The following is a 14,331-nucleotide window of genomic DNA, read 5'->3' as shown; positions in this document are numbered from 1 at the left end:
TGTACCGTCAGTTCCTTCCAACTGTGAATGTTTTCTGCATCCATCTCGGCCAGATTCTGATTTATCTGCCGGTTGTTGTATATCCATCGCCCTGTCGGTGGTGCTGTGGTATTTTCAAATGTCGTTTCTATTGCTAGGTGGTGACTTCCTACTCCATAGTCCAGTACTCTCCAATGCAATAGTCCATATATCTCGGGTGTACAAATAGTTATGTCTATCGCTGTAGATCCCTTGTTTAATTGGATTGGTATGAACGTACTGTTACCGTCATTTAGTATCATAAAACTGTAACAATTTGTTAGATCCATTACTACACATCCTTTTCTGTCACATAAGTCGTCTCCCCATGACACGTGGTGTGCATTCCAGTCTCCTCCGATGATGATTTTCTTATACTGCTTTAGCTTTTCAAATATGAGGATAATATCTTCTTCAAGTTCCTTTATTTGTATAGATGGGCTGATATAAATTGAAACTATAACAATATCCCATTTCGGTAAACTTGCTGCGACCGCTTGCGTACTGTTTGATAGGTTGGGTAGGGGTATCCGAGTAAAATTGATCGAGTTCTTCAGGTATATAGCGGTACCTCCATAACCGTCATCCCTAGAATTGTAAATTCCGTAGTACTTGGAAATTCGATACCGTGTAGTGGTTTCCTGACTATCCTGAGTCCATGTCTCCGATATTAGTGCCAACGTGTAGTCTTCTTCCATTAGTACTCTTTGTAGTTCTTCTTTATGCTTATTTAAGCTTTGTACATTACACTGCAATATTTTGAAGTCTTCACCCATATCTATTTTAAAATTTTATTTTTCTTTTGTTGCTACACTTTTCTATTTTTTTTTTCCTCTTTTTTTATATTATTGATTCAGCTAAGTTAAAATGTTTCTCTGCACACTTTCGAAATATTTCTTTCGCGTTTTCCTCTATGTTTTGTTCTTCGATGAATTCCGCATAGAAGCTCATCATTGCTGCTTTGAATTGATTTACCGCGGTTGTGGTTGCCTTCCGGGATGCTTCTTCTACAATTTGATTCCATTTCTCTGTGGTGTCCACTTTATGGGGGTTGTTCAATCCGACTCCATTTAGTGTGTTGTCCGTTTGTTTTCGATTGTTTCCTGATGGCCCTGCTGTTTGTGTTGTATGCTCCATTTCTATTTCTGTGCCTGAGCGTTTCCTTTTGTTATGTTTGCTTTTTTCCTTTTCCTGATATACTTTCACCGCTGGGGTAATTCTGTTTCTCGGCAAGTTTGTTCGTTGCCACTGCTCCTGTAAGTTGTTTTTGGTCAACCGTTCCGCTAACGTTGGAAACTCGTCAAGTTTCATCAGAGGCTCGAAGGTGTTGGAAGTGTTTATCGGTAGCAATTCTCTTGCTTCGATGTACGTAATGTTTTTCCTTGCCATCATATTCTTTGCTTTTTGCTGCATCTCGTGCTCGTTGCATTCTTTGCTACCAGTGACATGGTTGCCGGATTTACAATGCAAACACTTCAACTTGTTTTGACATTCTTCTTTGATGTTCTCATCATGTCTTTCCGTACAGCGTAGGCATCTTCTCGCACCTTTGCAGTTTGCCTCTTTGTGATTGTACCTTAGACAGCGCGTACAAAATACTACTTTCTGAATAAATGGTCTAATCCTACTCACGCAGCAGAAGAGCCAAACTTTATCCGGTAGTATGCTAGCCCGGAAGGTTACTGAGATCCTGTTTGTAGGGACTTTCCTCTCATTTTCGTATCGGTTTAAACGGTAAACCCCGACCACGGGGGCATCACTTTTGATGTCATTCAGGATGTCTTCCTCAGAAATATCCGGAGGGATCCCGGTAATTACTCCCGAGATGCAGACCAAGTGCTTCGGAATGTATGTTTTGTATATGCCTTCTTCGTTGTTGATAACATCTAATAGTTGATTAGCCCTGATGAAACTGTTGAGAATCACCATAATTTTATTGCGACCGATTTGTTTCATATCGATTATGTGTTTTTTGAACATCTCCATTCCTCTTAGTTTGGCCCCTAGCGTGTATCTATTTATCTTCACTCCTGTTTCTTCTTTCCGTAACTCAAAAAATAAACGGTATGGTGCGGTGTCCATTGTAGTGTATTTGAATTCTTCATTTTTCCTTATGCTGCTTCTCTCTTCTTCGTAAGGCTTTCCTCCACTGTCCGGTGGGTCTTCCCCTTCTGCCATGATTTCGCACAAAATGGCGTGCTTTTTCAAGTGCGATTTCCTTTTAGCTATTATTTCACTAAATGACTCAAATATCGCTTTTTTCCACTTTTAATTTAGTACTGGAATCCAATATCCGTTATTTAGCTATTGATCGCTTTTTCTTCGAGAAATATCCACCACTAACTGTACCGACAATCTATCTCCGAAAACGTTTTGAACGACGTCGACCCGCTGTGCTTCTGGATTGTTTACATATTTTTGGTTGCCAACACTAGCAAACCGTGGGTTCTGCCACATCTATATATACCTTCTTGATCTCAGTGTGCGTATTTTAAACGTCAGATATCTCAACTAATTCAAGCATGATTTTTGAAAACACCGTAACTAACAAATGTAAACAAACTGAGATTATCACTCCACCGCATTCTACGCATCTTAATGTACATGCTGACAAACATTCGTTTCATTATTCGGTAATGCAGCTGAAAAATGCGCAATCGAAATAATGACGAACAAACAACTGACACGTCAACAGTGCATAAATACAGTTTCGTCATGTTAGTTACGTTAGGTTTGGTACTGCTGTAACACTTACGTTATTTTAATTTAATCGGTTTTTGTAACTAAATTATTAAAATTTACTACAATCTTTCTACTAAAATGCTCAATATAGGTAATGTTTCCATAAGGGGAATAAGAGCACGCAGTTCCTTAATTCTAGCCAATATTTTAGAGAAAAAGAATACAACTAATGTTATTCTAAGCACCACTAATGCACATTCAGCACATTTTTATTTTTGATTAAATCTATCCTACAGTAGATCAAATCTAAATACTTGTGACAATGCGAGCAAAAATGAGACACTAAAATCGACTAATTGAAAAATGTCGAAAGTGTAAGAGTGATGCTCAGAATAACGTAACCTTTATTTGTCTTCAACACTGCTCAAAAGTGACAAACTACAAATGTTGGTTGTCCTCATTGGCATACTGCCTCGGCGGAACAGTTCAGTTATAGAATTGATTAAAAAATAATAAGATTAGTCACCACAATTGACGAAACTGGAATAACGTAAGTGCAACAAAGATACCAAACCAACGAAAGTAAAACGACGAAACTGTGAGCGTGATACAAATAACATCGTAACTATAATTTTTCTTCAATCCGCTCTTTTAAATGTCTTGATCGCGAATGTTCGTTCCATTCAATGGAAAGGCGTCTTTGGTGAGCATTTTGGACGAATAATTGGTGTAAAAATCGGTATGGTTTTTAAATAATATTTAAAACAAAACTTCGAAAATGTCATCGCCGTTTTCTCTGTTTGGGTGAAGTGCGAGTTTCGCTGTTTTCAAAAATCATGCTTGAATTAAATTTTACTGACTGAATAAAAGTAAACAAACTCTCATTGTAAGAAAAGTGTGATTATACGTTTTCAATGTGTTTTTGCATAAAATTGTTGAAAGATTATAATTAAAAACGCTGATTTTGCCAATAAATTTAAAAGTGTCAAATTTTAACCAAAAGTTAAAAATTTCGCCGTCTTGTCTACGGCCTTAGCCTTTCTATTTCCTATTTTTTATATTTCTTCCACTAAAAACTGAGTTTTTAGATTCACTTGAAAAATGTCACCACCAAAAGCAAAACTACATCGGAATACCGGAAAACTGAAGTCTATACCAAAAACATCGAGTGGATCAATTCCTGCAAGTCAAGTCTCAACCAGCGATGTTACAGAAATCTGTACAAGAGGACCTGATGAGCAATTCGAGTTGGAGCTATATTGGTGTATTCAACAGTTGGAGAATTCACTAAATATTCCTCACACACAAGAGAATAAAAAGAAAAGTCAGTCGTCTTTTGCCTAAAAAAGTTTCAACTGACTTCTACACTTTGCAAATATGATTATTTTTCTTTTTAGTGGTAGACACGACAAAATTGATTAATTTGCTCAAGTCCCCCAACCAACCGTTGGTCAAAAAACGTCAAATCATGCGAACAAACTTCGGGAATTATCGAACAAAGATGGCCGAGGAAGAGAAATCAATGGCTCTCAATCCGGAAAGTGTGAAATTCGATGTCACGAAAAATAAACCGAAATATCACTTTGTTAAGAAAGCAGCTTCCCTCAATAGTACAAATGATTTTCGGTTAAATTTCTCTAATATACTGATAACAGACGAGCAATCAGAAAGCGACGAAAAATTGAAAACGGAACCAGATTGTATATCTACACTCAAAATAGTTACAACGTCCGGAAATTCTTTCAAATTTAATTTTTCCATGGAAAACCAGTAATGTAATAATAAAAACAATCTAATATTAGTAACGACCTTTATTTACCATTACATGGCATGCCCATATTCCTTTACGTGTATTTGTGTCGGCTTTAATTAGTTACGTTATAATTTTTTAACTAATGCCAACTGTGACTTGCGTCTAATTGTATTCGACAAATCGCTTGGGAAAGACAAATCCGAAAAATATTTTTTTTTGAGAAAACAGTAGTATTACGGTCAATCACTTATCCTTTACAAAATTGTTATATCTTGTCTAAACGATATACCACTTACACGGAATATCATCCTATGTAACCTCACAAAACTGAAATTAAAATCATCCTTATCGTATCCACTCTGTTGTAATTATCCACACCGTTTAAGTTTTTTGTGAACGTCTCTATTAAACCAGTTTATATAGAAGTTACGCAGATTAAAGTCGAAATATTATCGTTACAGTTGAAACCTGGAAAACCCAACCAACGACAATCGTTTTTTCTCTTGTTTAGTGCTAATCCATGATGTCGGAAGTAGTGCGCTTCATAGCGCATAATTGTACAAATATAGCGTACTACTTCCGACGTGATTCCATTGTTTAGAGCCAAAGAAAATACGATTGTCGCTGGTTGGATTTTCCAGTTTCCAACTGCAACTAGAATAAGTCAGCCAATCGAGGACATTCAGAAATTACCACTGCACCAAAACAGGATTGTGATTTTGTTCGATTGATATCTTAACTTCCCTTTTAGCGAACTTTTAATCCATTGTATTAAACGTTTTTTAATGTTTCGCGTGGAATACTAACGAATAGTGTAGATGGTACATTAAACTTTATTTTAAAAAAATGTCGAGATGACGTGCATAAAGATATTCTTTGTACCACCGAATCACATAACATGTATGTTTAGGCTAAACAAGAATCCTACGAACCGCCCTTCGGTGCTTCTTTTGCTAAAAATAAAAAAAACGTCCTAAATCGAATCCACAGGCGTCTTTATGAAATATACCTTTTTTTTCAGCGTCACGGCGAGCGGCAGCTTCCGCTCGGTGTTGTTTTATGATGGCTAACCGCGCAAGATCTGCTTTAGCTTGAGACGTTTTACCCTCCGCGTGTCGTTTCATGTAGGCCGCATGTGCCTTCTGCTTATCCAGCTGCTCACGCTCCCTGCGTGTCAGCTGGGGTTTATCTTCTTCGTCTACATCGACAGCTTTCACGAACGCCTTTTTCTGAACGCGGTTTGGGTTTTCGATTTCAATCAATGCACTAGCCCCTTTATTATCATCCTCATCAGATTCTTCTTCGGAATCTTCACTTCCTTTCTCGCTCCCTGCTTCTTCCTCATCATCGTCGGAACATTCCTGATGCGTTTCTCTCCATCTGAAACGATTAGATACTTTCGCATATTATACGGATGGAATGAAGATATTCCACATAGCTACTTTTTCTTTAGTTCCTCATTTTTTCGCTCAGCCTCCAGTTCTTCAGGGCTAGTAAAGTGACGGTTGCGTCCCTTATGGTTCACGTATTTTCCTACAGAAAAGAAAATCACAAACAGTTCGTAAATAAAAGGTGTGGATTTTGAGTGGAACTAGACAGAAATTGGAATCAAAGCGATTGAATTTTAGAGCACTTTAATCGCTTTTTATTACTATTTATTACGCTTTTTATTACTACTTAAAGTAAAGCTGAAAATTTTTCACGTTTGAGTACGGTTTTATCGGTGTGGTATTTCACTTCCCTGACTAAGTGCCAAGAATACAAAACAACCGACTACTCTCGCTGTGGAGGATAAGTCGAACGAGCATTGCTCCCGTCCACAACTAACACACACATAATTTTTTTCTGCCACATCTCAGCTTTTTGGTATCTTTTGCCAAAATCTCAACAGCTGAGATTCAGAAAACATTATTTTTTGCTGAGTCTCAGTAAAAGTGACGTTTGAGTGCTGAGACTCGGGAACTGATCTCACTTTACTGAGATATCAGTTTCTAAATTTGCTGACTACACAGCTGTTGGGAAATTACCGAGACGAATTGAGTGTGCAGGAAAAGGAGAGCAAAGGAGGCGGGGATTCGGCATCACATGGGAAGCACTATGTGGTGTCGGTTATTCATCACCAGAGGTCGTAACAAAGAGGGTAAACTTACCTTCCTAGACGACAGTTAAGGGTCGCTGTAGGAGTGGCAACAACATCTGAAGAATTCGTTTGATGTTGATCTAGTCAGATGGATTAAAACAAATCTGCCGTACCTTGCTACAGCTGGTGATAAGCACAACTAACAGTGAAGTAATTTGGTAAAATTGCAGCAAAATAGCCTTTTTACATCATTTTGAGCGACATGGTGGGATGCAACATTTCAATTGTAACATAAAATATAAGTTTTCTAAATTTGTAGTAAATTTGCATTGTTTTTCATTTTCATTGCTTTGTGAAAGAAATCAGCAATATTTGGTGAACTCTTCTTCACCACCTTGAAACCAAGGGTCAGTCGGGCAAAATAAATCTGAAACAGAGTAAACTTGGACTTTTTAAATATTTTGTAAAGAATCAGTTAATTCCAAAAAAAAATAAAATTATGCTTCTTCCCACCAAACCCGGAGATACTGATGTAAAAACCGGAAGCCTGGAGATTGCTCCCGAAAACCAGAGTCTCTGGGTCAATCCCGGAGGGGTAGCAACCGTACCCAAGTGCTGATAAACGAGATGACGAGAATGGGTATATCAAAAAAAAAAAAACTGATATCATGGCTACACACCTACAAAAATGTCTTTTAATACCATCGAACCCAAGTAACAATTGAAGTTTTATAGCATGCTATAAAAGCAATCTAAGTTTTATGAGTGGCTATAAAACTACCATGAAACCTCAATTGTTACTAGGGAAGGGAACATAAAAAAAGAAAATAACGAAGGATTGCCCCATTATGTCCTCTATCTCTCACACTTCTCAACATCTACACAACGCATCTTCATTCTGTCGATGAAGAAGGGTGTGAGTTAATTCAGTGCGCGGAAGACTTCACACTGACCGTAACAGGAGATACACTAGAAGAAATGGAAACCAAATCCAACAGATTTCTCGAAAACTTCGCGAACAAGATACGAACTCTGCAACTGAAGATCAATCCATCAAAGTGTGCAGCAGTGCAATTCACTCTGAAACCTAAAGAAAAAAAATGCAGCCGAAAAAATTGAGATTCACAACACCCACAAACACGTAGGAATTATATTGGACAGTACCCTTATATTCAGGAAAAACATAGAAGATAGCAAGAAACAAGGTGCAAAAAAAACTCAAAATAATAAAAATTTTCAGCAGACGAATTACGAAAGCTAATACAGAGACACTAGTAAAAATAGGAAATGCCGTCATAAGAAGCAAGCTTGAATATGGAGCGCAAATATAGGGAGGAGCATTTAATTCAAATATTCGAGAGCCACAAGCAGCTCAAAAATAAGGCGTACCTGATATGTGCAATGGGCTACTTAAAAATAACGCCAATCCATGTCATTCACATAGAAACAGGACAACTCGACGTCAACATTTCATAAGGCATTATATACAATAAGCTCATGTTGAGAAAATGGCGTCTGAAAAATCACCTCGTACTTTATATTCCCATTTATGAACAGGAGCTTGATTTAAGTACCAAACAACTCAATGCCGTGTTAAATTAACCATTTTTTCCGAATAATATAACAGATTTATTAAAACAATTGTATTTTGAACGTTTTTTGTAGATAAATGTTTTGGTCCCTTTTGAAACATCGCACTGGTTTTGTGCCCTCTCCCATAATCCCTTTTCGGCGAGACGTTAGCTTATAGTGCGTGCGGGTGAGCCCTTTTGTTTACAACAAATGATTATGTGACGTTTATTTTGATCCCTTTCTTGGTGTTGCGATGTTTTTGTTCCCTTTTCAAGTATAGTCTTTTTCATTAAAAAAAGGGCCCATAAACAAATTTTTCCGTTTTGTTGTTTGGTGTTTATGAGCCGTTAATTTTTGAGGGGAAGTGAAAGGGAACATAAGCAAAACGAGTTATTTTGCTTATGTGCCTTTTCGATAATCCATTATTTCCTCAACAGCTAGGTTTCAGAATCGGCTTATTTAAGGTATGTATAAAGCTTTGTTAGTGTCCATTTGAAGTAAGTATTAACCGGAATTGTTTACGTTTTGTTTATCGGCCCATTTGAAATGTTCTCGTCGAACTATCAATCAAGGACCGGATAGAAAGGCTCAGCTCTTACCACCAAAACCAACTACAACCAATCGTCGAAGAAGCATAGAGACAAGAGGGAGTAAACGGATCGTATCTAACGTCCATAGCATCAAAACATACAGATGTAATACACCAAGTACATCAGAGAGACAGAAATATGTCATATCTAAATAAAAACCTATTTTAATCCACCTAGCGGTGCAATTGTGCCTTTCTCAATCATGAATCACGAGAATGTGTGCGTTGTTTATATTCATTAAAAGCTTTTAAATGCATATATTACATTTTATTATTGTACATCACATGACAACTATATACAGGAAAATAAATCATCATTCGAGTTCTAAAATTTTGAAAAAGAAAAAACAGCCACAGTAATATTGAACTGAAAAAAGGTGCGAAATCGGCAAAGTCCTCAAAAAGTCGATTTAAAAAAAAAAAAATTTCGTGATAACATAAAATCTCGACGTTTCATGCATTTTAAAGATGTTTGGCATCAAAAATACGAATTCGATTTCTGAAATTTCATGGGGTCCCCCCTTTGAAAAAAAATTTGAGTTCCGGCTTATATGGGAATTTCATGTGTGACCGGACCGTTCAGTCTATATTTCCGGAACCATACAAGCGGTCCGTGCGAAATTTTACAGACATCTGTGGGGATAATATAGCTATCATTTGGGACTAAGTTTGTGAAAATCGGCCCAACCATTTCCGAGAAACTGATATGAGTTTGCTAGTTATGAAAGATGGCCGCTTTTCCCGGGCACTTCCGGAACCGTCTATGGTGGTCAATGTAGTCAACGAAAGTTTGTTTGGCCGTCGGTGACCTAGAACTGCAAAGTTAAGTTATTTGAGAGACATTTTAGCGAAATTTTTACCTTTTTTGCTTCCATCGGGGTATCGGTTTGAATCACAATTTGCTATGTGATCGCACGCCACAACCCGTAACTCCGGAACCGGAAGTCGGCTGGGGATAAAATTTAATAGCCATTTACGGGGACGCAACATCTTTCATTTGAGACTAAGTTTGGTTGATTCGGTCTAGCCACCTCCGAGAAACCGATGTGACTGTTAGTCTGAATTTGGATACTTCCGCCGGGGCTCCGGAACCGATGATGGTGGCCAATGTGACCAAAGAGACTTTGAATGGCTGTTAATGACCTAGTACTACAAATCGAAGCAGTTGTGGTCATATTTTGGAAAAATTTTCACCATTATACATTCATTGCAGAATTTCTTAAAATCGACATTTTCTGCGTGATCGTACTCATCACCCTGTAATTCCGGAACCGGAAGTCGGATCCATTAGAAATTCAATAGCAGCCTATGGGAACGTTGCACCTTTCATTTGGGACTAAGCTTGTAAAAATCGGTTCATCCATCTCTGAGAAAAGTGAGTGAGATTGTGTTCGCGTACACACACACAGACGCACATACACACATACATACACACACACATACATACACACACACAGACATTTGCCGATCTCGACGAACTGAATCGATTGGTATATGTCACTCGGCCCTCCGGGCCTCCGTTAAAAAGTCGGTTTTCAGAGCAATTGCAATACCTTTCTATTGAGAAAGGCAAAAACAGTACACGAGTAGACAAATCAGCTTTCGAATTGAGCCGAAGCTAGTAGAAGACCAGCGAAGGAAAACACAGTGGAGCGCCGATTTATGGAAACAACACTTCACACAGACAAAGGAACACAAATATAAAAGCTATGCAGAGATCTACACTGATGCCTCAAAGACCGAGGCAGGGACTGCGGATAACGTAATGCACGGGAGAGATCTACAAAAAAAAGATAAAATCAGCTATAAATACTCCATAACGAACGCAGAACTATTCGCAATAGATAACGCAGTAAGAACCTTGATGAACAAAATTACACCAAGGACTTCATCTTTACGAATTCTAAAAGTGCCTGTCAAATCCTGCTAAACAGACCTACGTTAGAAGAAAACTTCATAGCCTGGGACATAATAAAGGAATTAAAACACGAAGGAAGTCCGCACATCAAAATTCAGTGGATCCCTGGGCATCAAGGAATAGAAAGGAACGAAATAACTGACATACTAGCAGTATCAACCACTCACGGAAAAAATGACTTTACAACGTTGGTCAGCACTGGCAAAAAATATGGGAAAGCTGGAAAACAAAATACACAACTAAATCTACGGAAAAAGGTATAAAATACTTTTAAATAATGGAAGTACCCGGAAGAGGAAGAAAATGACCACTGTGAAGAAAGGGAAGACCTGGAACACTTACTGTACATGTGCTCACGATATAATATCGTGAGAAACGACTTTCCAGCCTTAAAATACTGTAATCCACTGAAAACCATCCTAAAAATAACGAAGAAATGGATATGAGACAAATAGTAGGGGACGGTGGGGAGTTGCGAACCATGGGGAGTTGCGAACTAAGCAATAAATGAAAAAATGTGGCAACTACTTTTAAATGTTTCCACTGTCATAACGTCATTTTCTTATTAGCAAGCGTTTCATTAACTCATGTTTAAGTAACTAGCGAATAAATACACTAAACAAGAAGTTTTTTTGCTCGATTGTATTTGTGGTATGTGGAGTCTCGTTATGTAGTTGATTTCAAAGTAAATTAGTGCAAAACATTCCTTGGGCAGTTGGCTTTCATCGCCAAAAAAAAAAATTGAATAAAACTTTAGTGTGTCGATAGAGATACGCATTTTTCGAAGATATGTAAAGTGGGGAGTTGTGAACCATACATTTCAGCGGATAATATATTTTTTTCAAAAAGAAGCAGTATAATAATTCGAAAATCAGGGACTATATGATATAAAAAAGTTTTATGCGAAGAACAGGATTCTACCACAATTTTAATCTACCCGTGGCGCCACCGTGAATTCAGGTGGCTTGGCGCGAATCAAGCTCAGATTAAACCAGCACCCGGCGCGAGCATACAAAAACGTTCTCCTAATCCGTGGTGAGACAAAAAGTGCTCAGACGAGTATGCGGAGAAGGCCGCCGCGTATAAAACCTTCCAGGACGATGGACTACCCGCCAGCTATCGACAATAGGCGACGTTAGAAACGCGAATGAAGAGTTTGATGAAAGCCAAGAAACGTAGTTACTGGCGCCGGTTCGTTGACGGACTAACAAGAGAAGCATCGATGAGCACTCTTTGGGGCACGGCCCGGCGTTTGCGAAACCGAAACTGTACCAACGAGAGCGTGGAATATGCAAACCGTTGGATTTTCGATTTTGCCAAGAAGGTTTCTCCGGGTTCCGCTCCGGCACAGATCTACCGCGCCGCGTCCTCTCATGATAATGCGAACGAAACACCTTTTTCGATGGTGGAATTCTCACTTGCTCTCTTGTAGTGTAACAATAAAGCTCCAGGGCGAAACAGAATCACATTCAATTTGTTGAAGAATCTGCCAGACTCTGCCAAGAGAACCTATTTAATAAGTATCTTGAGGCTAACATTGTCCCACACGATTGGAGACAAGTGAAGGTCGCCATCCAAAAACCAGGAAACCCAGCCTCCGACCACAAATCGTTTCAACCGATCACAATGCTGTCCTGTATCCGGAAGTTGTTCGAGAAAATGATCCAATCCCGCCTCGACGCCTCCGGGTTGAAGCAAATGGCTTACTGTCAGATACAGAATTTGGCTTTCGCAAAGGCAAAGGGACGTATCTGACAGTAAACCATTTGCTTCAACCTTGCGTTGCTCTCAACCGAAATTCAAATGGCCTATGCTAGCACAGAGCAGATGGCATCAGTATTCCTAGATATAATGAGGGCTTTTGATTAAGTTTCTATCAACAGTCTTACGGAGAAGCTGCACAAGCATGGTCTTTCATAGGATTTTCGATTGATTGACACCGGTGTAGTGGAGTGCACTGAAAGTGCACCGTTTTTGCACTTTCTAGCAGAAGTGCAGAAAACTGGGTATGTTCCACTGACACTTCTGCTAGAAAGTTCAAAACCAGTGCACTTCACTACACCGGTGTCAATCAATTGAAAACCATCAGTGACTTTAAACAACTTTTTAATAAACTTGTTGTCGGAAAAGCACATGCCTTTTTTGCATGGTGACTTATCGACATCACGGTTTAGTTACATAGGCCTTCCCCAGGGCTCATGTCTAAGCCCTCTGTTATACAATTTCTATGTCAACGACATTGATGAATGTCTTGACAATTCCTGTACGTTAAGGCAACTTACAAACGATGGCGTGGTTTATGTAGCGGGAACAGCAGTACTGTAACAACATTCTACATACGCTGATTGATTTTTATGAAGATCTGACTTACGGTGTGGAAAAAAACTGCTTTTTTCGTTTGCGAATTTTGCGCATTCTCTGTGCAACCTTAAGCTTGTGCAAGCTGTCGTGGTTCCATTTTTCACCTATAGCGACGTTGTGTATTATCCCTAATTGTCAGCTGCTCTACGTAATCAGTTACACCGATGTTTCAAATCAGCCATTCGTTTCGTGCATAACCCTCGTCGTCGCGACACAACAGCTGCAGTGGGGAACTCCTTCCTTGGATACGACTTGCCGATTAACTACCGTCTTTGAGAAAACTGCTTCATGAAACGGGCGTATGAGAAGTCCCTACCTGGCTACATCATGCAGAACATACAACCTGGCCGACAGGAACTCTCCACTAGTTTCATTGTCCCCATCCATACGACATCCAGTAACAAAAGTGTGCTAGTGCACGGGATATCAAGCTGGAGTGCACTTCCATTAGCCAATCAACCAAGAGCATCGACAGGGCGCGTTTAAACATGCAATAATAAGGCTAAACTAAGCTTATGCTACATTCTAACTCAAATTTTATATGCTCTAATCAAGTAACTTATATCCAAAGCAAATTAAATATGAATAAGAAATTTTCCTTGTCCTGATACTAGGTGTAAACCAACACAATACCGTATTCAATAAAATTACAATAACCAGCTCCGATATGTCAACAAGATGAGGTTAAACATTTTTTTTGCAGTGCTCCATAAAATTAGCACTTTTACAACCCAGCTAATACACGTCGCTTACCTCTTGGCATTGCACAAAAATATCAATTTCACTGATTGAATTTAAAAAGCAATAATTCACACTACTAAACGAATTGTTGCACAATTTTGACTAAATTAGATCAAATTCGATTCTTTCCACAAAGAAAGAACGTGAGCAAAGCGACACAAAACGCACAAAGCTTTCTAAACGTCAAAGTGATAACAGTTGGTCACAACAAGGTCGATATAAAAGGCAGGAAACGAACCAAAAAAAATTGTTGAGCTCAATCGGCCTGATGAACGGGTCGAATAGTATAGATACAGAACACTAGAATAGGATTGTCGCTGGTGTTCCCATTGTTTTCGCCTCGGTTTTGCTTCCGGTATTGACTAATCTATGTGGAGTGGTGTCAGTGCGAGATTGAGGTTAAATCGGGTAGTTTTTTTGCCAAATGAGGTTAAATCAGATGGCGAATTGAAAACATAGCGTTATATGTATGTTGTCTATACACATTGCAACTGTGTTGGTGTCCTAGACGTCAAATAAGTCAATGGACTTATCCAGCTGCGTTGGTATTGTGCCGTTTTGACGTTTAAATTGGGAGGAAAACAAACCATTTGCACTGCGAATTGGGAGGAAAACAA

At 38.8% G+C, this 14,331-nt stretch overlaps 2 protein-coding genes across 2 annotated transcripts; one reads left to right on the top strand and one right to left on the bottom strand.

Annotated features, from left to right (window-relative positions):
• The first annotated feature begins 3,558 nt into the window (after positions 1-3,558).
• LOC131689497 (UPF0488 protein CG14286) lies at positions 3,559-4,501 on the top strand. The gene is made up of 2 exons (XM_058974619.1): positions 3,559-4,024; positions 4,098-4,501. Exons 1-2 carry the CDS (start codon positions 3,802-3,804, stop codon positions 4,472-4,474), a joined length of 600 nt encoding a protein of 199 aa, XP_058830602.1. The 5' UTR covers positions 3,559-3,801; the 3' UTR covers positions 4,475-4,501.
• Positions 4,497-13,896, bottom strand: LOC131689498 (28 kDa heat- and acid-stable phosphoprotein-like). Its single transcript, XM_058974620.1, has 4 exons — positions 13,727-13,896; positions 5,896-5,986; positions 5,463-5,833; positions 4,497-5,406 (listed from the first exon to the last, which is right to left on the bottom strand). The coding sequence occupies exons 1-4, from the start codon at positions 13,734-13,736 to the stop codon at positions 5,378-5,380; spliced, it is 501 nt and encodes a 166-aa protein (XP_058830603.1). The 5' UTR covers positions 13,737-13,896; the 3' UTR covers positions 4,497-5,377.
• Positions 13,897-14,331: the final 435 nt, after the last annotated feature.

Source organism: Topomyia yanbarensis, chromosome 3, assembly GCF_030247195.1.
Source record: "Topomyia yanbarensis strain Yona2022 chromosome 3, ASM3024719v1, whole genome shotgun sequence".
NCBI classification, from domain to species: Eukaryota; Metazoa; Arthropoda; class Insecta; order Diptera; family Culicidae; genus Topomyia; species Topomyia yanbarensis.
The sequence above is the reverse complement of the archived record's forward strand: the minus strand, read 5'-3'. Positions and strand labels throughout refer to the sequence as shown.

Bases quoted from the DNA above. Each gene is read 5' to 3' on its own strand.
- LOC131689498 (XM_058974620.1), bottom strand. The intron at 5,834-5,895 runs GTAGCTATGTGG...TAATCGTTTCAG, and splicing joins AATGAGGAACTAAAGAAAAA to ATGGAGAGAAACGCATCAGG. The intron at 5,407-5,462 runs GTATATTTCATA...TTTTATTTTTAG, and splicing joins CCGTGACGCTGAAAAAAAAG to CAAAAGAAGCACCGAAGGGC.
- LOC131689497 (XM_058974619.1), top strand. From the start codon at position 3,802: ATGTCACCACCAAAAGCAAAACTACATCGGAATACCGGAAAACTGAAG. The intron at 4,025-4,097 runs GTCAGTCGTCTT...TTTTCTTTTTAG, and splicing joins ACAAGAGAATAAAAAGAAAA to TGGTAGACACGACAAAATTG.